At 42.0% G+C, this 26,819-nt stretch overlaps 1 protein-coding gene across 9 annotated transcripts in view; it reads right to left on the bottom strand.

The window, feature by feature from the left end:
• Positions 1-26,819, bottom strand: part of SYNCRIP (synaptotagmin binding cytoplasmic RNA interacting protein) — a 37,399-nt gene that overhangs the window by 6,026 nt on the left and 4,554 nt on the right. For 5 of the 9 annotated variants that reach the window (XM_072036213.1, XM_005013049.6, XM_072036212.1 and 2 more), the window contains exons 2-10: positions 17,970-18,129; positions 16,952-17,070; positions 16,658-16,765; positions 14,901-15,014; positions 14,591-14,767; positions 9,763-9,898; positions 8,666-8,871; positions 3,664-3,813; positions 2,290-2,411 (exon numbers count right to left, since the gene is read on the bottom strand). In XM_072036213.1, coding sequence (XP_071892314.1) covers positions 2,290-2,411; positions 3,664-3,813; positions 8,666-8,871; positions 9,763-9,898; positions 14,591-14,767; positions 14,901-15,014; positions 16,658-16,765; positions 16,952-17,070; positions 17,970-18,129 — 1,292 coding nt within the window. Of the gene's footprint in view, positions 1-2,289; positions 2,412-3,663; positions 3,814-8,665; positions 8,872-9,762; positions 9,899-14,590; positions 14,768-14,900; positions 15,015-16,657; positions 16,766-16,951; positions 17,071-17,969; positions 18,130-19,251; positions 19,510-26,819 lie in introns of those variants that run through there. The other 4 variants (XM_027454935.2, XM_027454934.3, XM_072036216.1 and 1 more) reach the window with 2 other exon arrangements.

The following is a 26,819-nucleotide window of genomic DNA, read 5'->3' as shown; positions in this document are numbered from 1 at the left end:
GCATTGTACCAGGTATCCCATTCACAACACTTATTACAATTTCAGAGCAGAAGTTTGCGTTAAATATAGGTTTGATTTATTTTTTTTTAATACCTAAATCCAAGAATTTTCATCAAGTGTAATTGTTTTAGCTTCCCAAAAGCTAAATTCTATGAAGGCATACTACCAGTAGCTCAATCACTCCCTAAGACGGTGATTTGACATGCATTTGCTAGTAAGGTCTCTCCTGTCAAGCCTTCTAACACCTCCCTTCAAACCTAGGTTGGAGCCAACTTATTAAGCCAACTTTTTGCCCTTTCATCTACATGTTTGGTTTGTTTTTTTCCCCCCTCAGATAGTTACATAGCTAACAGAACTCAAGATACATTAAAAAGCAAAGTGACTTGTACAGATTAAGAATTCTACTCCTGACAGCCACGAGGGGTTTTAAGCAGGAAAGGTACGATTCAAAATGCTTCTTGCTCATTAAAAAGTCACTTATATACTGGGAGGTTAAGATCACCAAGTACATAACGTATGAATCAGACTGAATCTATAGCTATATGCAAGTTTATATAAAAACTATTTTTACAACTACAACTGTAAATATAGAACAAACTGCAAGACACCTCTAAGACCTTAAGATGTCACTCCAAACTTTCCAAGTAACTAGGATACAGACTTAACACACATATCATTCTACTCCCTCTCACCTTTTAGAATCCTAAGAAAATTAAAAGCCCTTACAATTCACTTATGAATAAACTGTTCAAAATCCAAACATACCTAATCAAACTAGCTGCTTTCCTGCCTAAGATGCATTAGCAGTTCATAAAAGTAAAGGAATATTTCAAATTCCTGAACGAAAGAACTAGAAAGGACTGAATAACTGGATTTACTTTACCTCTGACTAGAAAAAACAAGAGACAGCCCTAGTTTACCTACATCCACAATATCAAGCATGCACCACATAAAGGGGGTGTGTGGAGATAACATACATCATTATATTAATATATATATTAAAGGTGTCACATGTCAGTAAGAAGCCCAGTGTTATAAATACATGTTAATATCCAGAACTAATAATTCTGAATCCCAGATTACCTGCGAAGAACAGGTAGGGGCAACGGAAGGGAAATCACACAGCACTTAACTGATCAAGCACCTTTTAGGAATATCTTCCTTTTCCTCCACTAAAAATGGACCACTACCAGATCTTGACCACAAAGCTAGCAGAACTGTCTACTGCACTGTAAGATTTTTCTGGTATTACTCAAATTCAACTAGAGAATCTGCATCTCCAACCAGAGACAACAAAACCATGCAAACAGTTGCCAATGTCAAGAGGCAAGTAGTACAACTTTCAACATTATTCCCAATTAAAATTAATCTGTTTTTTATTGTGGTGTTGAAAAGATGCAGAATATAGAGAAAGAAAGTATTGCCAAAAAAAATAGGCAGAACAGAAAAGGCCTAGCACAGAAGAGGAGCAAAAGAATAATGAAGCTGAATGCTTACAGTAACACCAGATGCCTAAGGAAGGAGAACAAAAGGGCCAAGAAAGTTACGACACCTATAAGCAGGGCAAACTTAAGCAGTTCCATGCGTACGCTAGGTCACCATCTGGAGATCTGTATTAATCTGGTAACCTCACTATTCTGCCTTCTTGTATGCTGCACAGCAGCACTGGCAGAAGTTATTTTTGGAAATACGGTGGGGGAGGGAAGATGGTTAGGAAAGCTACAAGATATCCAAGAAGATAAATACACGAGAACATTAAGCAGAACACAGTGGCAAGCAATGCATTGTTTGCCATGTTCAGCATTTATTAACGGGAGATCTTTATTAATGTGAGTTTAGAAACTTCATGAATAATCTGTCTTCTGGAAATGGCAAAAAAGTATGCCAGGATCCTTCCTTCAGAGAGTATTTTCTTAAACGGGAGACCTGTATCAGTACTTCTAGGTCTGCTAAAAGGAATACATGCTGCTGAATACATTCATGGGACAGATCAGTGCAGAAATACAGGAAACTTTTTATTCTAAAGCGAGAGGGGTGCACATTTAATGACCTGCAAGCATTTCTGTTGCTCATACGCCCATTGATCAAAACAGCACCTGAATTCTCACAAACAGCGCTCCTAGACCTTAAGTAAAACACAAACAACTTAAACGCATCCAACATTTTCAAAGAAGCCAAAGAACCTGTATACGCTATGGTAAAGCTACGAACTACCCCAAGTTCTAGTTCTGTACAAATATACATGTCTTTCAGAAGTAATACAAGGTATGTGCATGCATTTACACTTACATCTGATTTTTAGCCGCTTGTCTCTGAGCTTTCCGTTCTTTCCTTTTTTGATCTGGTGGCTTAGCAAAAACAATTTCAATGTTTTCTCCCTCTAAATCTTTGCCATTCATTTCTTCCATTGCCTGAAGGAATTAACCAGACTTTAAATATACTTCTAAGCATATCCGAAGTTATTAAGTTTACTCTATCCTTTAGAATATGCATTTTTAAATGTTATCCATAGCTAAAACAACAATATAAATCTAAAAAAATTAGACAGTACAGTATTATGGGTTCCAGGAAGTTATGCATTTCCTCTTAACTTAGTTCTCAACCCAGGATGGCATGTATAAGCTTGAAAGTCTCCCACTAAAAATTCTAAATAGGCTTCAATCTTTTAAGTTGTTTCAGTTAATGAAGGGACAGAATTAATTTCTGAAAGGACAGCAAAAAATATTGGCAGTAAATGTCTCCTGTTATCATTAACACAAATGGTACTAAAACTAGAGACGAGTGTATGTTTTTACGTCTCTATTTTACATGTAGTAACTTCTTTAAGCCAGACCCCCCCCTCCAAAAAAAAAAAAAGAGTACGTGTGTCATTCTCACTTAAAAAAAATAAAACAAAAACCACACCAACACGCACGCATGTTTCCCATGGGTCACAGTAATTGCTACAAGTTAATTTTAAGCAGAGGAATCCTAAAGATTCTACCACTTCTAGGGACTCTGAGCCTTGACAGGATACATATCCTGTGAGAAGATTCTTTCCATCATCTTCATAAGCATCTGCTTCAAGGCATCTGGATGAACAAGAAAAGCTGAATCCCCTTGTATCCTGCTGTATCCTTCCACGGGACATAAAAATAGACACACTATAGGCAGGAGAGGAAGTGCACTTTCCCTTCCTAACAACAGATGACCAAAGAAAATCCAGCAAGACCAGGCTAACAAAATCCAGGGAAGACAATTCCTCAGCTGTCCCACACTTCTCATGAAAAGAAAAGGTGATTATTCCACACCATAAAAAGGAAGTCACTCTGTTCCTAGAAAATAAAAAGATGATCTAATTTTTTATCACCTGTCCTAGAGAAACTGCACTGGTCTACTGCTAACTTGGTGAGAAGAGTCACTCAACTTCTGGCACTTCAATTTCAACTGATAACGGGTATGACTATCTCAGACATGCATCAGAAAAACTACTTAGGTGCATCTAAGATCTAGTTTTTCAAATTAGCAAATGCATTTTCTTAGGAGATACCCAGAGAGGACAAAGACATCAGAAGCATTTGAACGCTCCTCCAGACAGATTTTTTCTGAAGTTAGAAGTATACAGCTTCAAAATGTTACACTTAGTCACACGCACACACAGGGGGTACAGCCCTCTTCACTTACCTTTACAGCACCATCCCGTTCATCAAAATGGATGAAAGCATAGTCTTTTAGCTTCTTCACTCGCTCTAGCTTTCCAAATTGACTGAAGGCCTTTTCTAGTATCTCCTCTGTTACAGTATTGGCAAGATTGCGTACAAACAGAACTTTTACCTAGAAAAAAAAAAAAGAATTAAAAACACTATTTAGACAAAAAGTTTTGCAAGTCATTACTATTGGCAGCGCTGAAAATATCATTACATTTTAAGTACTGCATTTTATAGAGGTAGTTATGTAAATATATACTCATATATATATATATTCATATAGCACCAGTTGGCTGCAAACATCCCTGACTGCTAAAAATATTAGATCAATTTTCCAACATGATTACATAGCACCAGTATCCTGAAAGTCAACACAGTTTCTGTTAACGTTTGAAAAAATCCTAGCAGCAGTAATTTTCAACTCAGGAACGCTTTCAAATTTGAAAGAAGGCAACTGAGACTGGTTACACACAAAATAATTAAGTTATCAAAACATTCCATTGTTTAGACAGGTTTTGCAGAACAGTCATCACTGTAATATCTAGGTCAGAGGTGACAGCACTGCAGCTCTCAAGCTGCTTAACTTGTGGCTTCCCTGCTACAGCTACACCAAATACCTAGCAGCAGGACTGCGCTTGCCTGAGGAGCACTCAGTGACCTGAATCCACGGTTACAAGAGGGAAGAAATACAGAAAAGGATACGAAGGCTGACATTGCCAGGTCACCCTTGGACTTTCTCACAAGTCAAACTGAGTCTTTTCCTTGAGAAACAGCCACCTCAAATTAACTGAAAACCTATTCCCTCCCCCTCTAAAGCATGCAATATGGCTTGTACGCTACATGAAGAGTGCTAGGCAGCTTTTAGGATCAGAAAGGCTTGTTATCTGAAGGGTTTAGATACATCTTGTTAACTGCCTGACAGTGACTACACCATCGGTGCCAAGTTGAACCAACCACCAACTGCTTTAAGATGAAACAAGGCAATCTGACAAAGACTGATACTAGATAAACCAGTCAGCATGCACTGGACACCTGCAAATCACGTATGTTACTGGGCTGGTAGCATTCAAAGGCTTGTCCTTGCCCCCACACCAAGGTTACACTAAATGTCTGGACATTATCATTTTTGCATGACATCACCTGTGAGTTCTGGCAATTTATAAGCCTCTCTTACATGCTGGGGGAGCCCCTTCCACATGCTGCCACCACGTGCTGACATTATAGCCTTACTTTCCTACAGTGCAGCTGCCAATCGGCCACAAAGACCTGCAACATCTTTCCACACCCCCTCCACTGTTAGTGGCTTCTAACTAGCCGATGACAAAAAGCAAGTGAACATGGTACATGGCAGCTTTTGACTTCCCATTCCTAGTCCCAAAGGTCAATGCAAGTAACACGGGGTACCCAAGGACCACAGAAAGCATGCTTCAATTCCCTGAAGCTGAGCTATGATCTCTGCTCCTACAAAGCACAAGAATTCAGTAAACCCCAACACCTGTTGTATAAGACATAATTATTGTGTAATTAAAGTTACAAATAAACTTGTCTCACTTGATTGCAGAACTCGGATGGGATGCAGAGTTTGGGGAAAAAAAAAAAAAAGAAAAGAAAAAAGGATACTACAAGACTATAAATCTGATCTAGAGAATCAACACTAGCCTTTGGCAATAGCTATTCTTGCTGATTCTCAGGGGATAAAAAAAGTCACAGTCAGCTCCACAAGGAAAGCTTTCTCCAACCCTGTGTTAAGCTTCTCCTATATGCCTTGATAGTACAAGCGAACTGTGTGCCTTCCATGAACCCTTTTTAGTAAACCATTCTAATCATTTACTTTACCTTACCTTATTTTGTTTCAGAGAATAACACAAGTTTTGCTTTGTAACCACCTGCTTTTAAAACTGGTAAGTTGCAAACAAATGTTCCTTACTATTATAGTTTAGGAAAGGATGAAAACTTGAATCTCAGGAGGAACCAACCCAAAGAAGCCTTCACCAGTCCACAATGACTGACACATTTAGTGTCAGATATGATAAAAAACCTCAAGAAGAAATCATCTTTTTAGTACAGGATGATGATTTTAGTACTAACAGGACTTTTTTTTTTTTTTTTTAAATAAGAGATTAGTTTAATTTTTTCTCCCACATAGACAAATCCATTAATCTAACATCTCAACAATACCTTTGGTCACGTTACAGACCAGAAGCTCAACCAGTCAAGGAAGATGTCAAAACTAATAGGCAGGTCTAAGCGTAGGGTGAAAGAAGGAACTATTTTTACTTCACTTAAGGTAAGAGGTTAAAAAAGTCCTCTTGATTAAGGCTTGTAGGTTGTAACGAGGAATACACATCTAAAACAAGCAATATAGCCCGCTATCCTAAGTGCAAGTGCACAGCAGCATTTTGTCATAAAGGCAGGGCCCACTTGTAAAACTGCTGAAGGCTGGACTACCCCCAAAACTACTGGGATCTGGTCCTTTTCCTCCTTTTACCTAGAGTACAAACACTTCAAGCTTTGTTACTATGTTCTCCAAAGGTTAGTCCCTGTCTCCTCTCCTGTAATCTACCAGGCAGCCATGAGCACAAGACTTTATTTAGCTGCTTAACCTGCCAATCTAGCACATGCTCTGTAGCCTCAGCCACATTACAGAAATAATTTAAAACATAAGAGGCATCAAAACGCTGCTTAGGAGAAAAGAACTATCAACAAAACCACCGGAAGTTAGAAAAAAGTTTGGACTAGAAATCAATTACTTCACTGATTATACACATACACTGATCTGTCAGAACAAGTACTGCACTCCTCTAGCACATACATCTGTAGCTTCAAAAGCTAGCTTTTCTCCTCCTCACGCTGAAGGTACTTCATGTTTAAGGTAACACCCCCTTTAAATTTCAAGTGCTTCAATATTTGGTAAGTACACGTCCATGTAGCACACTCCGCAACATTTAAACAAAAGTCTGGAGGAGAACGGAAAAAAAGGCTTGAGAAAACACTTCAGAATTGTAAATTAGTAGGTGTCAATACACTGATGAAATAGCATGCTTTTCTGCCAGGTATTTAGAACAATGCTGTTCACCCTCTAGCTACTGAGGGGAATCTGCCTTCCCCCCATGCTTTGCTCTTATGGACTTTCTTTTCTGGTAATGTGGATGAGCACGCTGCAGACCAGATGATTATTGTGATGAAAGCAACCTCCTACTCAGTGTTTCCCCCAGAGCCTTCTACCAAAGGAATGTGCGAGACCAGGGCCAAGAGCTCTCCCTTTGCTCCCTAATGACAATGCTCAGGAGCAGACGGCCAACCTGCAGCTCACAGCTGGGAGATCAGCGTGACTGTGACAAGTAGCTGGGCTGCTCTTAAACATAACACAGCAGTGAACTCCAGAAAGCAAACCTAACACCTCCAGAGGGGCCAAATGTGATCAGGCTTTCTGTAAACGTACTTGAAGTGGGCAAGAAAGACTGGAACAGAGACTTTCCTTGTTGTAAGAATAAACTAAGGGATGCAGCAAGCCAGAAAGGTCAGACACCAACACTTGCCTCAGTTTCTGCATACAGCCACAAACTGCGCACTCTACTTTTTCAGCATTCTCATTCACATTTCCATTCCCTTTTGCATCAACTGTCAGTATTTGGCAAATAGCAATAAAATGTAACACTTTCTGCACACTTCCCACTTTAAATAAAAAAAATGTAAGGTATTAAAATATTAACATTCAAAATCTGAATATTAAATGCCGCAAAACACTGATTTCTTTAGCCTTTCATTCCGACATTTATAAACTTACTTCAGAAAGACACCTACTTCATCACATCCCCTATCACACCCCGCTGATCTATGTGGTCATGTCAGCAGAAGTTTGTGCTAATTCAACAGTTTGTTGGAGTAGCATTTCCTGAGCCAAGAAACTGATCAGATAGACTGCCACATATAGGAAATGCCACCTCTGACCACTTCTACCTGCAAGAGTCTTCCCTGGTGTCGATCATATATGATACAGGGCAAAAAAATGAAGTATGCAAACTGGGTAGTCCAAGAGCTTCTGTGATAGTGATGTTATACAAGCAGGCTTTTTTTTTTTTTCCTCCTAAAAATGAGTCCCTGCCCCAACCCTTTTCCCTTACGGCTCACCAAAGAGGAGATCCCAGCCACACTGTATTACTAGGTCCATCAAAGTAGGACTCCAGCAAGTGACATGTCTCAAACAAGAGTAAAAGCAATGGCAAAAAGCAAATAAAGAGAAAGAGATAAGGATATAGACTAGCTAGGAGCTTCCATGAAACAACTCAGCTACACAACGCGATTGAAAAAGATAGGTCTGGGCATTATCTGATGGGAAAAAAAAAAAAAAGAGGTAATATTTCTACGGCAAAATAATGTGCTGTAATGTAATTCAAGATGTTGAAGTTCAGACCTTAGCTTAACTGAAATACTCCAACTCCAAAATATTACCAGTCTTAATATTTTACAGATTTAACACTGCACCCAAGTCAAAAATACTGAGTTCCAAATACAAAGTAATTACTTAAATACTCAAAAGTAACTTCTACAGGATAGCTTTAAAAAATCCCAATTTGTGTGTGTTACTGTAATGTTCTACTTCTGAGGTGATAAACATGTGGTTCCAGGGTTAAAAATCATTAAGGCTTGTTCTCTGCTCATTTCTGGATTTCTGTGCCACCACATACTAAACTACAAGGCCATTTTATTTTGGGGAGTCACCACCACCACTTCCAGATTAGGAATCAACTACACCAGCATACATATCATTCATCCTTGGGACCACAAGATTAACATCTGCCAATAGTTTTTTGAATTCACATTAATTCTAGAGTGCATTCTTATTTTTATCATCTCACTTACGACATTTCTTTCAAGAGGGCTGCAAGATGCTATTTAAACTTATGCTCATATTAAGAAGTACTTACTTTGGAACAAGGCACTTTACTTATATTATGTTTCCCTTACAGCTTTATTACCTTTGCCATGACTTCAGGATCTGGGTCTTCTATAGGGTCAGCCCATTCAACTGTAACAACATTTCCCCAGACTTTCACCTTGCCACTCATTAACCTACGTCTGGCCTGAGCAGCAGTCTTGTGATCTTCATATTCAAGGAAACAGAAACCCCGGTTCTTTTTCTTGTCATCAGGCTGATGATACAATATGACATCTGTAAGGCCCTCTGAAAATAAGCAAAATATTCCTTTGTTATGGCTTTAATCCATGAGTTTGTATATAAAGTAAGGATTATCTTTCTGAGAAGTATGCATCTGATTAGCAGTTCCAGATAAGCACTAACATGCTGGTCTTTTCAGACTGTGCTTATTAAAACTTCCCTAGTTTCAAGACCCACATTGTTCAAGAGTCATTGGACTATCCCAACTTAGGATCCCTTTTATTAAGCGAAGAAAGCTTAGAAGCTACAGAAGAATACCTTCCATCTCACTGAACAGAGCAGGGAGTGCAACCAAAAGTTGTGCTTTGTCACTTTTCCTCTCAACCCCCCCCCTAAGTCACAATACTTATCAGCATCTGTTTTTTCCACGGATGTCCAAAGAACAAAAGGTTAAACTTGCATGATTTCAAGACATCTAAGAGTTTCAGTGTTGCTCCAAGGAACCTAAAGTATATCATTCAGTAACACAGGAAGCCGTAAAACGTTACCTGACGGAGTTTATATGCTGTTAACAGAAACAGATCCTTATCAAATCAGTAAGAACTCTGAAGCACAGAACTAGTTATAATCCCAACCTGCTTCAGTTCTGTCTTGAAAAGCTTTAAAACATCAATTAGTACTGACATAATTAGACCATCTGTTTGAATGGCTTTTTTAAACAATACACACATTTTCTCAGTAAAACTTGGAACTGCACACCTTGTTTAATTACAAATATTTCATCCCTCAGCAGTCAGATTTTTTGTTTTGTTTTAAATAAATAAAAATCAGGACAAATGCTAAGTCATCTCAGTCTGAATTCACTGTCATTCAACCATAAGCCAAAAGATAGTAAAAATACTTCATCACCGATCACATTTGCCACCCTCTAGCTGTATGAAGCAGTTACTCAGTTACCTGTTACTTTGCTGAATTCTTCAACAATTTGCTCCTTGGTTTTACTCTTAGGAATAGAACCAACAAAAAGCCTATTATTGGCAACAGAGATGCATACACCAATGTGTTTTCCAGAACGAATTTCATGATTGTTGTACTGAAAGAAAAACAGACAATCATCAGTCACACACAACTTTCACTCCCATCCAACAGTAGTAATACCAAATCTTTTGCTTCTGCAAATTTAGTAATATATTAAATTCTTTAGCGATTAACACGTTCTTATGATATATACTCAATTATTTTGCATTATACCCATATGCTCTCTAAGTTATCTCCACAGTGTCAGCCCACAACTACCCTTCCTTTCTTGTTCAAGCCTTTGTCTTAACACATAGATCTTTAGACTTCTTCATGCAGAACCACAAAAGGTTAATATGTCCAAACCAACAAGGTCAAGGCTACTCCCCCTTCACAACAGCACAGAACAAAATTCAGGTTCCTCTGCAGATTGCATCTGTTAATTCTTAAATTGTATTGTGTGTCTAATAGAAGACAGGTGTTACAATTGAAGTCAGATTCCCTTCTGAAGCTCCACACAGTTCACAAAGGAAAGCCATGATCAGGTCGTCTCCACACAGCATACAAGAGCAATTGCCAAATTCTTTCCCAAGCATGTAGGTTACACGGATAGAGACAGCCAACAGCAAAAAGAGACTTCTATTGCTTTGAAATCCTAAGGCTTCTGTTCATATTCTGTTCCCCAAACAGACTGTTTAGAAAACACTCTGAACACATCAACAGTTCAAGGGGAAAAAAACTATTACTGTAGACATCTGCTGACAAAAATGCCCTTCATTGCGATGCAGACAGACATGTATCATCCAAATAAGCAGCTGGGAGGTCAACTGGTGGTACATCAACCACTTTCCTGCACTGCAAGCCCTGCAACAGGCAATTCTTTAGCTAGGAAAATGTATTTTGTGGTCAACATTTTATTGACAAGTAGTAGGATAGCTTTTCAAAATTTAATCTAGCTATTTATTCTGTGAGTGATTTTGTGTCTGGTGGTAAACTTCCCACATAAGCAAGTTCTCCCACACCCCCTTCTTGCTTAGGGCACTAAAAACCAGGGTGAAGATGTATTTATATTTAGCCATTACAAACAAAAACTACATCACTGAAGACTTTCAAAGCTATACAATTATACAAGAAGTAAGCTGAAAAAACTGTACATGCAAAAAGGATCTTGAGTGGCATCTTTCCAACTAGTTATGTCGCAAAGCATAACACAATACAGTGAAAGACATCTCCCTATCTGTTGACTGTGTAGCAGTGGAAGAGTTGATTTTAAGGTCTGAAACAAAACCACACACCACACAGGAAGACGTATTTATATATATGTATTTATGAACACTGACAAAAACTTATATGCATTAACAAAGAGAAGATTATACAATCTGGAAAAAAAAAATCCTTTAAAGAAACAGCTTTACAAAAAAAGCTAGCAGTTTACTAGTCTGGATGCAAGACAAACTGATTCTTCTTTGACTGAAGTATATATGGATAAGAGGAGGTACTATCTGGCTGCTCCTGTTAGAATCTAAGACCAAAGCCTAACTTAATATTTAATCCAAAAAAGAAGCTCTCTTATACCTCATACCAAAAACTTTTCATAACTTCAAAGAAAAATAAGTAGTCTAGCATTACTATTCCATGCCGATACTAGTTTCTACAGTTTTTTTCTCCGTACTATCATACTTTACTACTTTCTATCATATGTTTATCCTACCACAGATGAAATAGTCTAGAGCTAGGTGCTCCTACACACACAATTAGTGTTTTTTAGGCAAACAGTTTGCAAAGCAGCTGCAAACTTAGATTAGATACCAATGGGCCCAAATCATAATTTGTGTGCGCTACCAAATTAGCAAGGTCAGCATAACACTTTTCCCTCGTCACCACTGAAGCAACGCCTCAAGTCAGCAGAGACATTAGCACCCCCTTGATATCAAAAAAAAGACTTTTTTTTTTTTTTTGCTAAGTTCCTCAAGAACAGATTCACAAACATGTAAAGTCTGTCTTGTCATTTCATCCACTTCCACCTGCAGTTTGGTTCCAGCAGCAAGCAAGCTGCACTACTGTGTCTAGCTGGCAAACTGCTTAATAGGGATATCTGCACCTCTATCTGCATTTTGATCAAATTTACATTAGCTCTAGTCAAAAACGATAAAAACTATATACAGTAGCATGCAGTATACCTTCTCCTATAAGCTTGGCCCACAAGTATTTAATTTTGTGCATGTCCTCATCACTCAGAAATCTCTTCCAAAACTGTAATCTAACAGCTTCATATGAAATGATAGGAATTGAGTGTGCACATAAACACACAACTGGAACTATAATTCATAGCTGAAAGAGTGTAAACAGAACGGAGATGCAAGCACGTGGGCAGGGGGGAAAATGCCTAAAGAAAGTCAGACCTGACTTGTAACAGCTGGTACTTGTGTGAACAGCACTTGAGATGCTGCTTCTACTTAACTGGCTGGGGGGATTGACACCTGTACACTGGATTAAGTATTGGATGTAATGTTAACTACTGTTCGTATCTGAGTGTCTTCTCAGGATCAAGCCACATCATTGTTCCATTTTTGTCTCAAGCACAGCACCAAAGGTATTTCAAACAAAATTTAGGGATCTCTTTGTAAGCTGCTGGAGCTATGCATAAACAGAATCAGGGCTTCAACCTTTTAAGTGCAAGGTTTCCTCTGGTGGATGAATAGAATATGTCAACGTTAAGTTTATCTAAAATATTGGTCCAGTATTACATGAAGATTTTATAAAGACTGTGGCTGATACCACAGCCATACAGAAGTGTATCACACACAGAATATGTTACACCAATTGCAAGAGCCTGAAGACAGTCAGTGTATTTTCTGCTGTTTGAGCTATGAGGCTTTGTCAATATTATCTGTTAGTCAGAAAACTAAAGCAATGCAGAGGTTTTTTTTCTCATTTTTGGTACATTTCAGAATCATGAATGGGGAAAAAAAAAGCCTCTGGCAAAGGGATGGGAAGCAGAGAATCCCCAGTTCCATGATATCCAGAAATGCCTGAAACAAGCTGTCTACACATCAGAAGTAGTGTCAGAAAGAACACTGCCTGTTAAAATACTAGAATGTATTCATAACTATGACCAAGAGCGTAGTGTTTCTCAGAGGTCTTTCAGCGACCTCTCCCATGCATGTATAAAAAACTACAAGACACAGACCCATCATTTTCAACTAAGCCACATGGTCATACTTTTCTGGTACCCTTGCAACTTCTAACACACCAAACTACCCAATCAACTGGGACTATTCAAAAGCTAACAAACGTCACAGGATCCAGTTTAGAGCTAACCCTGCCTTCAAAGGTTAGCATGAAGGCTGAAAAACTGCTGTACCAACCCCAACGCTTTTCAACTATTACACTCTGTGGCTATCTAGCTGAGAAACAACATGCAATGCTTCATTTTTTCCTGTATATCAAACATCAAATATAAAGGGACCTCCTTCCATTCCCTCAGATCGTTCAATGAAGACTGAGGCCAGGACCTGAGCTGTAACTTATATGCAAACACAATCTGAATAACTTTGCAGACGCCCCTCAGGAGCATGCTGCATTTAAACGAAATAGAGCTAACTGAAGAAAAACTCCTTTTCGTTTAATAGACGCTTCTGATAATATATTTAAATTTGTTTCGCTCTTTGGGTAAGTCATGTGAATAACTCATGAGTTTACACAAAATATAAATAGCTAGGCTGACAAAGAAAGTACAAAGAGGTATATGCAAACAGTTATCCTAAGTATATTTGGATTGCACACAGGAATACACCAGACATGCTTGTTTAAAAAGCTAAACAGTAGATACCAGACTTTTTTTTTTTGTACTTTTTTTTTTTTTTTTTTTTTTTAAGATATTTCAGTACTTTTTGGGAGGCATTTCTATCTTCAGCCAGATTCGTGTCAACCGTGAAGGTTAGCAAGGTACCTTAATGGCCTAAGATGCCCCTTGATACAAAAGAGAGGTCTTAACCCTGCCGTATTAGTACAGTATCAGCACGCCTCAGAACGAGTATGGTTAGTACTGTTAGGATCACACCATGCACTGTGATCTCAGCCACATCAATGCAGCACTAACCAACTCAAAGAATTCAAATTTCATGTAACCAGAAAAACAAGAGCAGTGCAAGGATTGAGGACATAAAACCTGGAAAGCTTATTAAGAGCTTCCCATTCCTTACACCAGACCATTTCACACCTCTGTCTAAAACTGGAGAAGTTTTTAACTGGTAACTTTTGTCATTTTCCAGATAGCTAAATGAGACAAAATAGACCTTACAAGTCAAAAGCGATTACTTATCATCTGAAGTATCTTATGAAATTCTGTGACTTCAGATGAATTTTCCCAGCATGGTGCCCCCTGCTGGTGCACAAGCAAATCAAAACCATAAAACCTGACCAACTCCTTTGTAATACAGCATCTCCACTAACACTTCTCTTAAACTCATCCAAATGCAGACAAGCTCAGAAGTCACTATTCCTAAGACAACTTTTGTTAAGATTCACCTAACCAGACCAAACAGCAGTCCACCTACTTTATTTCCTGCCCCTAATACGCCCATCAAAGATTTATACACAGAATTATATAAAAATACTTTAAAATGCCTGGTGGACATTTGTAAAATCCTCTAAAAATGACACAGTTTAAGCATTCAGACATTAGGATCAGGACAACTGCTTATAACCCACAGTGTGTTCTTAAAGAAAATAAAAAAGAAAGGAAGAAAGATGTAAGAAGACTTACCAGTTTAACAGCCTCCTGAGCTGCCTCTTTAGTACAAAAAGTGACAAAAGCATATCCTCTATTTAGACCAGTTAATGGATCCATCATTAAGCGGAGATCCCATATAGGGCCAGCTTTCTCAAATAATGGAACAAGTTCATCTTCAAACAAGTCTCTTGGAATCTTGCCCACAAATATCTGCAAGAGGCAGAGTATTTTTATTCATTGGGTGTATTTATTTTTTTTCTTTAATATATATAAGCAATACAAACAGATACACAAACATCTCCTCATTTGTACAAACAATACACAAACATCTCCTCCTCCATACCTCTGTACCAACGGAAGGTTGTTGTCCTGAATATACAGACTCTGGAGGAGGTCCACCATACTTTCTCTGTCCAGTAGTCACATCAAGAGTGTAGCCGGTTCTCTCCAAGAGTGCCTTCAAGTAAGAATTTTAAAATGTTAAAATCACATGCAAATTCAGCTAATTTAGGCGTACTTCATTCACAGACAACAGACATGCTCATAATTCATCTTAAACTATATTGCTTTGAAACTCTCACAGGCGAACAAGCCTACTGCTAGCACTTTAACAACAAACTTGCAAAACAATTATTAAAACTGACAGGTAAAGAAACACTAGAAAATTGGAGGTTCACATGGAGTTTTCCCGATTCCTTCATTTTCATACAAAAAAGAGGCCAAATAATAGAACAGCGAGCTTCCCTTTAATTAGGAAGATCTTAGCAGTCCGAGCCACTTCTTGTTTTGGCATGCCCAATCCTGCAAACGTTTATGCACAGAAGTTCCCTTCATTTAATGAGATTACTCATGAGTGTGAAGTTAAAGAACACATGTTTAAGTGCTTACACTCCTGGAACACTGTTCTTTCTGCTTCAGGTATCCCGCCGCTGAAGTTGTGATCAAACTCCCTTCCTCCTATGCTGTTATCCCTCCCCATCCTCCCCTCAGTTCCTTGTGGGCACAAGCAGCATCCCAGCACAACTGCTCTTCACTCTGATCGCTGCATACAGTTACACATGTATGCAAAATATCTAATGAGAAACTCCTCTGAAAGTAGTCTTTTCTTCAACAATTTTGTACAAAGACACATCAACTCTACGCACAAAAGAGCAGCACATTTAACAAGTCCAATTACAATCAGGAGTTAACTTCACAGCTGGAAAATTGCAGAGTGGCTTTAAACACTATAGCCATCAGCAGTGAAAGCTATGCTACTTTAAGTTACTTAATACATACTGCTGTTTTGTGTGGTGGGGACTAGAACTGTATCACTTGTTTGTAGGTTTTTCCCTTTTTTTTTAAAAAAAAAAAAAAAAAAAAAAAGAATTACAATTACCAGCATCCCAGCCTCAGAGTGAGAAAAACAGACATTCTAGTTTTGCAAGCTACACAGTTATTTGTAATCTTTAACATTCATTTTGCACTTTACACATAACAAGTTAAAGATGAAAGATACTCTCACTTTTCTAAAGCATCAAGTAAGCATATTTAAGTTTTCCTTTCCTTTAGCTTTTGACAAGTTGCTAGTCATGGAATTTAACATAACTTGTGTTATGCCTAGCTCTGGACACAGGAGTTTCTTGGTATCAGGAACCTCACATGAAGAAATAAAGTATCCTTTAAAACAATTTTGGGTACAGATTATGACACATGCTATCTCCCTGTTGTGGAATTGCTTTAAACCTCAATTGAGGAAAAAAAACAAACCAGTGGCTGAAGTTATGTATTCCAAACTCAGAGATCTATGCTGACAAGTTTCCTAAAACTATGAAACAGTAAAACTGTCTCAACTAGTCAATCCTCAGCTCATAAATCTAACCATCCAATCTTTTTCATCTTTCAATATACATTCACAGACCCAGTAACGAACAGGATGCAAGTTTTCTCTTGAAGATGAAAATGTGAATGACAGCTCTTAAATAACGATGAATAATCTAAAATAGCCTTTACTAGAATATCACAGTTTTATAAGAATTAAGGTCTCTGTCACAAGAGCTTTGCAAAAAAAAAAAAAAAAACACAGAGAGACTTCATACCTTTTATCTCCTAGGAACATACCTTAATTTTTGCCTCATCTGGTCCTTTGCTAGAATCTGCCACCTTGGTCCCCTGTTTTTCCCTCTGCCTGTATGTCTTCATGACTCCACATAAAAAGGCACTTTTGTTCTGCAAAAGATGCATTAATCTTCAGTTCTGCAAACATTACAAGCCAGAACCAATTTCTACCTTGAACGAATAAAGGGCCTGTTTTATGTATCATGTATGGATCACTGAAGAGATTTAAGCAAACTTCTTGCCAGTCTACTAGTAGTTTATCCCTCAACAATTATATCCTAAATTGCTTAACGTTACCTGAACATGTGAGAGATCACTGTCTTTAAACTGTTGAAGTACTGCCAGTGCACCTTCTTCATTAAATTCCTTTAAAGCTTCAATAGCTCTTTCATCTAGATCACTATGTGCAACTAGCCCTAGAGAAAAGAACAAAATTACTAATTACATGTGGGCAGCAATCTTTGTTTAACCATATTTAACACACCTAATATATTTCAGTGTTCCCTAAATCAATCACTGGTTAAAGTTACAATACTTTAGAAGTTACTTAGCCCTCTAAGTTAAACATATTAGGTACAAATAACTTTTTTTAAAATCAAGTTTGCAAAAAAAGTCAAGATTTAGAGTAACATTTAGAGTAACATTTACTACCTTAGAATCATAGATTCTACCACCTTTATGTATTTGACTTCTCTGAAATCCACATGTTACACAGGCCAAGTTAATTTTCAATATCCTGAAGCTGAATTCAGAAGGCTCTATCAAAACCTGACTTAGCTGGACTAGCAATGGTACCATGATATGTTTTGGGAACAGAGTATAAACTACAGCACTAGAGGAATGATCACAATAATCAAAAAAAGAATCAAGTTTTAAATATGCTAGCTATTTCCATACAATAATTTTTGTATCCATGAGCTCAAATAGCATATCACAAAGTAACATTTACACCAGAAGATGACTACCAAGTCTTCAGTTACTTAAAGTTACCTAGAAGTACTGTAAAAATGCACAAAGACCACATCACCTGCCCCTTCTAAGACTCATCTGATGCCTATTCCAGCTGTTGCTACAGTCACATGCAATTTTTTCCCCCCCCTTTCCCAATCCTCAGTCCAAGGGGCCTGGTCCAAGGCTTTTCTCTGAAAAATACTATGACACATTAAAGCGCTAAATAACAAAAATCCACAGATGTTTGTAAGACTGCAGTCTCCATACTTTGGAAACCACGAGAAGTTGCTATTTTAGCCCAAATATTTGACAGACAAATATAGTAAAGTATTGTAGGTGTGGTTTTACAAGTTTTACACCTTACCTGCAACGTATATTTCATCTAGCTTTTCAGCAACTTTCTGTGGTAAACCAGCATCGAGCAATGTCTGGAAATGCTCAGAATGGGTAACTGCAGCAGAAGTGTCCATAGGCTCTTCAGTACCATTCCCATTAACGTGTTCAGTAGCCATGTTTCCAGATATCTGTCCAAACGCAATAAGCAGCATAATTAAGCCACAAATATCTTCGAGGAGAGCTGCTGAAGTGACAGCACGTGCACCAGACCGCCCTGCTCTGGCGGTGAGCTCGCAGACCGCTCCCGTGACACTTTCTGCTTCGGGAGATGCCCCCCAAAATCCCTCAAAAGAAGCCCTAACACAAAGGAAAGCCCTGACACCGCTGCCTAGCGGGGGTGGGGTGGCTTTCACTGCAGGTTTTACACAACCCAGCCAGACACTGACTCACCTCGCTACCTCCAGTCTCTCCACCGCGGAGCTCCGAACAAGTTCGGGACGGAGCAAGGAGCCAGCGGCGGGGGAGGGCGGCGGGGCCGACACCCTCCGCGGCCCAGCCGCCGGCCGGGGGCCCCGGGCTCCCCCTCCCCGGTGCCGGCCGGGCCGAGCGAGAGGAACAAAGCGCCCTTGGCTCGCCCGCACCCACCCACGGCAGCGGCGGCCGCCATGAGCGCGATGTTAACACGTGCTCTGCGCCTTCAGATGTCCTACAACTTCCTCCAGTGACCGACTTCCCCCCCCCCCCCCCTTTCCCCGCCACGCTCCCGCGGGAGGAGCGGCTCCAACCCCCCCCCCCAACCCCCCCCAAAGCCCCGCAGCCGCTCCCCACCTCTCACCCGTATCCCCCCCGGGAGGCCGCTTGCGACACCCCGGGCCCGATTTCACCACCCGGCCGGGAGCTCGCCGCCCCCCCCTCCCCACACAGACACACACCACACACACACACACCCTGCTCAGCCCCTACTCCCCGAAACAATGCGGGGGCCCGCCGCCAGCCTGCTGTACGGGGAGGAGGAGGAGGAGGAGGGGAAGGGGGGTGCGGGAGGAGCCGCTCGGCTCCCCCCGGCAATGAATGGGGCCGGCGGGACAATGAGGCGGCGGCCACGCGTCCCAAGCCGGGGCCGCCTCCTCCTCCTCTTCCTCCTCCTCCTCCGGAGGCCTAGCGCGAAGCCAGCGGGGCCCAGCCGCCCACCGGGAGCGGCCACGACGGCAGCGGGGCCACGACGCCAGAGCGCTGCAGGGCCCCGCCCGGCCGCCCCCTCCTCACCCTCACCCTTCCTCCCTCCTCCCTCCTCCTCCTCCTCGCCTGACCTGCGGGGCTGGAAGCGGCGTGCAGAAGGGGGGCTGCGGGGCGCGCTGTGGCGCGGGGGGCTGCTTGTAGGCGGCTCGGGCTGGCTGAGGAGCTGCTCCCCCCTCCGCCCCGTCGCTCCGTGCTGCGGGCTCCCTCGGCGCGTGTCCGGGCGGTGTGCTGGAGCTGGCGTAAAATGGCGGCCGCTCGAGCGCTCACGCCGCTGCTGGCACCAACCCCAGCCCCTTCCACTCGGCGCGGGGGGGGGCGGGGAGGGGAGAGGAGGGAGGGGAGGGGAGGGGAAAGGAGGGGAAGGGAGGGGGAAGAGAGACAGAGGGGAGGGAGGGAGGGAGGGAGGAGGAGGAGGAGGAGGCGCCGCCGCGCGCGCTGGCGCGGCCCCAAGAGCCGGGGTCTCCCAAGCAGCTCCGCAAGGGCTCCGCGCCCCGCCCGCGCGCGCCCGCCCCTCGGGCACGCGCCGCGCCGCTGAGGCAGGAGAGAGGCAGCGGCGGCGGTGGCGGGGGGGGGGGGGATCAACCCCGCCCGCTCGCACCTCCCTCGTGCAGAATAATAAAAAATAAAAAGAATAATAAAAAGAATAAAATATAAATAAGTTTAAAAAAATAAAATAAAATGCAGTGCCCGAGCCCGGCGCGCCGCGATTGGGCGAGCGGCCGTTCCCACGGTGCGCAGGTGGCACAAAAGGGGGGGGGGGGGAACGGCGCGGGCCCGTGAGGCGGGGAGGGGAACGGCGGGGAGACAAAGCCACGCAGACAAAGGGAGGGGAGAGGAGAGGAGAGAGCGGCGCTTTGTGTGGCTGCCGGCCAGCCCCCAGCGCGGCAGCCGCGAGCCGTCGCTGGAGGAAGGGGGAGGCGCCGCGCCCCTTTGCCTTAACGGGCAGGCACCGCTCCTGAGGCGGCCCCGAGGACGGTTCTCCCCCTTGAGGCCGGTTCTGGGCCCTCAGGCGGGCTCCCCTCGCCCCTCAGCCCGCTTCTCCCCCTCAGGTCGCCCCCCGCACGCCGGTCCCCTCAGGGGGCTTCTCCCCTCGCCTCAGGGCGGCTCCCGCCAACGGCCGCTGCCGCCCCCGTAACGGTCGCTGGCTCCTGAGGCGGGGTAGGGACGAGGAGGCGCCGCCTGGGGCTGGGGCAGCCCTGGGACATTTGGGACTCGTGAGGGGGAAAAAAGCGGCCAGCCCCTGCTAGAGCCCTGGCAGATGTGTGCTTAGTGTGGGGATCCTCCCGGCTGCCAGCCCCCGGCACGCCTCGCCTGCACACCTTGCGGAGGAGACTTGGGAAGCAGCCCCATGGGCTCCGCCAGACCTGTAACTCCAGCCAGGCAGGGAGGAAGGCACCCGGTATTACTCCCTTCCTCCCAGGCAGCTCAGTGACAAAGAACCGCTGCCACCCCTCAGCAGGCAGCCAGGCACCCTTCAGCATCTCGAACCCATGAAAAATCCTTCAGCCGGCACAGGGGAGCGAGCAGCAGCAGCTACAGCACGCATTCAGCCACCAAATGTGAAATTCACCTATTCACAGGCGAGTGTGCAACTATGGGAGATGTGCAACCACTGTTCAGTGACACAAGAACAACCTCTTCAAGCATTTGATGCAATAATTCAGTAAAAGCCCTACCACTCCCAGGTTAATCTGAAGCAGCAACACACACAAAGCAGCTGTACACAAATTTTCCAGCTAATTTGTAATTTGAAAGTGTCATTAAAAAAAATCAGCTTTTTAATTGCTGAGCTCTCCCCCCATATTTAAAACTTTACAAAATTAAGCTTTCTGAGAAGAAATTAATAAAAGCTATTTTAGTGAAAACTTGTGCTGTGGCTTTAAGTCATATTCTTTATAAAACTTGAGTATTTTGTGACCTTCTAAAATGTACTTTTCCAAATACAGCTGTCAGCTGGGTAATATCAATATCATCTACAAATTTAGCGAAGTTTTTTTTTTTTTTTTTTCCAGGGAAAATACTGCAGGACCCAAGCATTATTTTCAGCTGTTTGTAAAAGCTGTTTCAGTGAGGTATGTACAATACAGCTGTAAGGTCGAATCAATTTACAAAATTTAGATATTTCCTTTGAACTAATAGGAACAGGAAAAATGTTTGTCAGTGGAGCTAACTACAGATGGCAGACCGCTGAGGAAGTAATTCCCACTTTCAGGCCCACCTTAGAAGGGAAAACTACCTCTCTGCACTTTCATTTTCCTACATAATATGGAAGTAAAACAAAAAAAAGACAAAAAGACAAAAGATAAATGCAGTGAACAGATACGCACCCCCATTTAAAATCACAGCTGACCTGGAGTTGAGAGTTGCTGCTACTTGATGCTTTGAATTTGTGTAGAGAGGAGGAAGCAGAGACTCTGATACGCAGTTCCTATAAATATAGCTCAGTTATTAGCCTCAATATCAGAAGGATGAAAACAAAAAAGTGTTATGCCTAGAAAAGGATCCATGAAGCTGTGAAGTGAGTTTGCTTTTTCTTGAGTCACACAGAACATCTACTGGGGGGACTGGGGGCAGGCTGCCAGGAACACTTGCAGACACTTATTTGGTGACTTGGATTTGCACTAAGGGCTTCATTTCATATACTTGAATATTTGATGACAACTCACCATAACAAAAATTGTTTTAACTCCTAAGTCTTCTTGGAATACCACCTCACCACCCTTGCTTCTGGTGCAATTTTAACAACTGCAGAGCTCCACTGAAGCCACAGCTGCACAGAGCCGCAAGGATGAAGCAGTAGAAAAATAAAGTTGGCCATGATTACACAAGTAACTCAAAAGAATCAGAGTTTTATAGTTAATAATTATGCCCTAAACAATGAAAATCCTAGGAGACTCAGCTGCAGTGGGTGTCTTACCTTCAGTTCCTGCAATGCCTATTAAGATGGCATGGCTTCACCCTTCCCAGTGGTCCTACAGCAAGTATTATTACAGGCAGTGAGTGATACAAGTCCCCTGGGCTGCATCTGTTGCAGCACAGCCACCCGCTCTGGTTTTGATTTAGTATAGTTTCATATAGGAAGTCTTGAAACAACTCTTCTGAAGTGCTTCTCTCCCCTTCTGCTCCTTTGCTATAGGAACAGTGCTGGTGGAAGAGCACTGGACTGCTCGGTTCTGTGAAGTGCATGTTCTGAGGGGCCTTCTCCCCAATACCTGCCACTGTTCTCTTCCCTCTATTCAATGTCACCCCCCCATATACAGAGGTACATCCTCCCTGCAAAATCAAACATCCCAAAGCTCTCACTGTGAAAGAAAGGCACAGCTGAAGTTACAAAGCATTTTAGCTCACATTCCATTAATACCTTTAGCATGTTTTTTTTCTTAATTTGAATTACAGGACTTTAAAAGTAATTTATCAGTCATGGATTCAGAGCAATTATTGTAGAATTCAGTGCATTTTGCACCATACTATAGGTTGAAACAAATATTCAAAGAAACGTGGACTAGTAGAGCACTATTTTTGCATGCACACAAAACCAGCAAAATTGCCTGTGTATATAGAAAAGCCAACTCAAAGCCATCCCAGTCTATTATCACTCAGAAAACAGATGCTGAGACTTGTAAGGAAACTATAAATGCCCTTTGCTTAGCAGAGAAAAAGTGTAACAATTTGGTATTCAGAAAGGATAAGGAACAAGCCAGGAGAGATTACTGTATTTTATAGACCCACATTGTGCCAGCCTTTTTAACACTGCATGCAGTTCAAATTCCTCCACTTAGAAAAGGATGTGGAAGAAGAAACTGCATTAAAAAAGCATAACAAGAACGCTCAAGAGGTGTTTTTCACTGCTAGCATAACTAAACTGTTGAAGGGCTCTTCAACATGGCTGAGAGACACATGAGGGAACATAACAGTGGCCTGCAAAGTCAGAAGTGGCATGGAGAAAACTTCCAGTGGAAGTAGGATGCACCGAATGAACCTGCAGACAGCAAGCTCTAAACAAGAGCCACTCCTACACACCTGGAACAAGGGAATTCAACACTGCAGAAAACTGTAGGTATTTCCATAAAACCCAAAAGTACTTAGCCTAACAGAAGGGACTCCCATCTAGTATCATTATAATGCAGAGGTCACCCCAACTTAAAGTCTGCAACAGCCTACACCAACTTCTGTAAGACACATACCAGGGAGTACTCCTACTACCTATGCTTGCCCTGGTTTTGCATTTTTCCATTTGCTAATGCCACTACCAGAGATCAAATATTGCTTCTAAGTCTTCGGTCTGCCTCAACAAAGCAATCACTCATCAGTTCCTTGCATCCCAAGTCCTCCCCACGTCGTGCAGAAGTATGCATGCCAATGTTCCTCTTCCTCCAGATTCCTCCTAATCACATACTCCTCATCCCACTTCAGACCTGCAGACCACAGATTTCCCATGCAAGCAGCTCACAAGCTTATCAAGGGTGAGAGGACTATGGGAACGGACTTACAGAACTGAAGAAAAATCACTGCTTTACTATTGCTGTGGGTATGAAAATGAGTTAGGCTCCTTCTCTGCCCCATTCCTCTCGGCACCTGGTGCATTACAGCATCAGATGTTACCCTTAGCCTGGCAAAGCTCCATGGAAAGAGGAGAAAAGGCATTAAGCAAAGTGAGAGCATTAGCTGCCATCAACTCCCTCCCAACAGTTTTCAGGATAGGAAAGGGGCTGGAGAAAATGGACTCCACCACAACCAAGTGCATTTTGTTTTATAGGAAGGACTCAAGGAGTCGTGCAGAGGACTGCAGAGAGCACTCCTCCTAGGTATCTGACTTGGGAGCACCTCAAAGTCACTTCAGGACAGCAGTGCTGCCCCGTCCGCTTATACAGTGGGAGGCAGCCAAGTGCTGAAGCTGCAACTTGTGGAGCAGAGCCATAAGCTAAGTGTCAAGGCAGAACCAATTGCTCGATTTAGATCTTCCTCCACCCCAAGCACACACCCGGCCCTGCCTCTTACCTCCCTGTACAGCAGATCCCCATCCTGACCAGCTGCTGCCAGGATTTGATGCACTTACAAAAAAGAGGAGAGAGATAACTGGGATCACCTAAGCCCAGTTTGGTAACTGTGTGTGTTCAGCCCACCCCCAAACCCAGGCAGCATGTCACTAAGTTGGAGACCATTTCCTCCCAGGTCCAAGAACCTTTCCAGGAGGACACAGCACAGCCTGGTCAGCCCTAGATACAGCTACATGAAACTGTTCCCCAGCCCTAAGGCAGAAGTAGACAGCACAGCACAGTCAGAAGCCAGTACCTGGACTCACGTCCCCGGCCTATTTGACTAGTAATGACATTGCTGATTACCCAGGAGGGAAAGTGCCTGATGCAGCAGTTGCGACACAGCTTTCAGGTGAAGTGTTCCAGACTACTTAACACGTAAAAACAACCTAAACATTCTTTCAAGCATGGGTGAGCCCAAATAACCTCATGCCTTCAAAGTCCCTGTAAGACTGGCTGTTTTCCTCCCCCTTCACGCTCCTTGCCAGGTACACAGCAGAAGTGACTACATCAGTGCAGCATTTCTGCAGATCCCAGGGGCAGATAATAGAGCCTTTCGTGTGACTGCATTTATGTTTTTAAAGACATCTGGAGCACACTGCACTAAGGGAGTTCTCCATTTACAGCACAAATTACAGACCAGTGCTCAAGGATGAGGAACTACTACTATCAGTACCCCAGCCTCTGCTCACTGCTTTTCAAGTCTTTTTTGGAAGTCCTGCTCTTCACTTGTGAGATACTGGATCTTAAGCTGTCTCAGCTGGCAGACCTGCCAAAGTTTATCATTTTCTTTTCCAGCTCAGGCAGAGCTAACCAAACATCTCTTCACAGTTTTGTACAGGGCAGCGCAAGCAACATAACCTGTTCTCAAACCTGAACAAATCCTCTAATTTAATATGGGTAGGACTATTACTGCTGCATTATGCTGCTAGAGGTAAGCAGCTCTTTTGTTCTTCAGGGAAGGTAAATTTTAATTTTACCTAGCAACTGGGCACTAGAAAAAATAAGTTGCTATTTAATTTTTCACCCCCCTGTGATCTGTAGGGGACATGAACATTATTCATTCAACCTGCCTTCAAAAAACAAACTTAGTGTCTCGATCCTCTAAAAATAGTGTTTTTTTTTTTTTTTTTTTTTTTTGTTCAGATCTTAGAAGTAGACGCAAACAAGAATTAGTTTCATTTTAAAGTTTCATTTTAAATCTACCAGGGTCAATTTAAAAAAAACTTCTTATCAGTTTATCACTACTTAAATACATGACTGATAAACCACATTCACAGATGTCATGTTCAAATTAACCAAAACACTTCCAGTTGTTCCAGGCTTCTCCAGATGGACAGCAAAGCTTTAATGAAGAACATCTACAACAGTGAGAGGAGTCAATGCAACTGTGTGCAAATAGATTTCTACTGCTAATACATCCCTTCCTAGTTCTAGCAGGACCAATATAGACTATCTGAGCATGTTCATAAAAATAACCAGTAAAGATCACTGATGACAGTTAGCTGCTGGAGCTTCTACAGTTTCATCTCTTCCAGTTTACGTGGTTTTAGATTTTACTGCCACATCCCCAGCAATAGCTTATGCCTCTCAAGAAAAATTAGGAAAATAAGTTCTTACATAAATGTGCTCATTTATACTAACATGTAAATGTTTGATTTAGTGCAAACATTCAACTACTTTCAATTTCCATTTAAAGGACCAGTCCAAGTGAGCAAATTTAATGCATGAGAGCTGTTTACCACTTTCAGACCAGTATTGATACAGATCTGCTGAGGCCAGAAGAGGCAGTAAGCAATGCACAGAGGAATCTAGTCTGAAAATGTTATGGACCCTTCCAGTCTAGCACACAATGGAAAAAAATTGAACCAGAAATGTACAAGGAATGCTATTAAGGTGGAAACATTCCTATAAGCTATGCACATCTGATGCGAATACCTTTCGAAACCAAACACGAGACATTCCAGCTTAGCAGCTCTCCTGCTTTCTATAGCAGAGACGAGATACCACAGATGGGTTCTTCCACCCTCTGGCTGATGGTTCTGTGTCGATAACCCACCAGCATTTCCTTCCAAATTTTTTTTTTTTGACTCCCATTTGCTAGTCAGAATCCTTGGCAAGCAAGCAGCCTATGCCCCCCCAGTAAAAAAGTTCATATAAAGGTCTGTTTCACTCAAAAAGCCCAGTGGAAGGGACAGTGTCTCGGCCAACCACAGAAAGCAAATTAATCTCACTGAACTTTCTGCAGCTTGGCCCAAACCAAAAAAAAAATCAGCATTGTTATTTAACAGCCAAATTAGAGGTAGGATTGGACTGTATATGAAGACAGACCAGGAATTTTTTAAAAAAAATCTCTTCATCATGCTGCTAATGGAAGCTCAAGAAGTAGCTCAAACTGCTTGGTTTCAGGGCAGGATGCCAGTTCTGCTGATACTTATTTTGCTGCTGCTGTAGTCGTTATCTTCACAGTACATTTCTGCCTTTTTAATGATTATGAGGTGCCTGTTGCCTAGCCAGTCCTCAAAATAGTCAAGGCAAGAAGAGCAAATTCAGAGCCTAGTTGTGCAGAACTAAAACTTTTCTGGAAAGAACTATTTTCTTCT

Source organism: Anas platyrhynchos, chromosome 3 (assembly GCF_047663525.1).
Source record: "Anas platyrhynchos isolate ZD024472 breed Pekin duck chromosome 3, IASCAAS_PekinDuck_T2T, whole genome shotgun sequence".
Taxonomy (NCBI): domain Eukaryota; kingdom Metazoa; phylum Chordata; class Aves; order Anseriformes; family Anatidae; genus Anas; species Anas platyrhynchos.
Note: the sequence above shows the minus strand (reverse complement) of the source record. Positions and strands in the feature narration are given on the sequence as shown.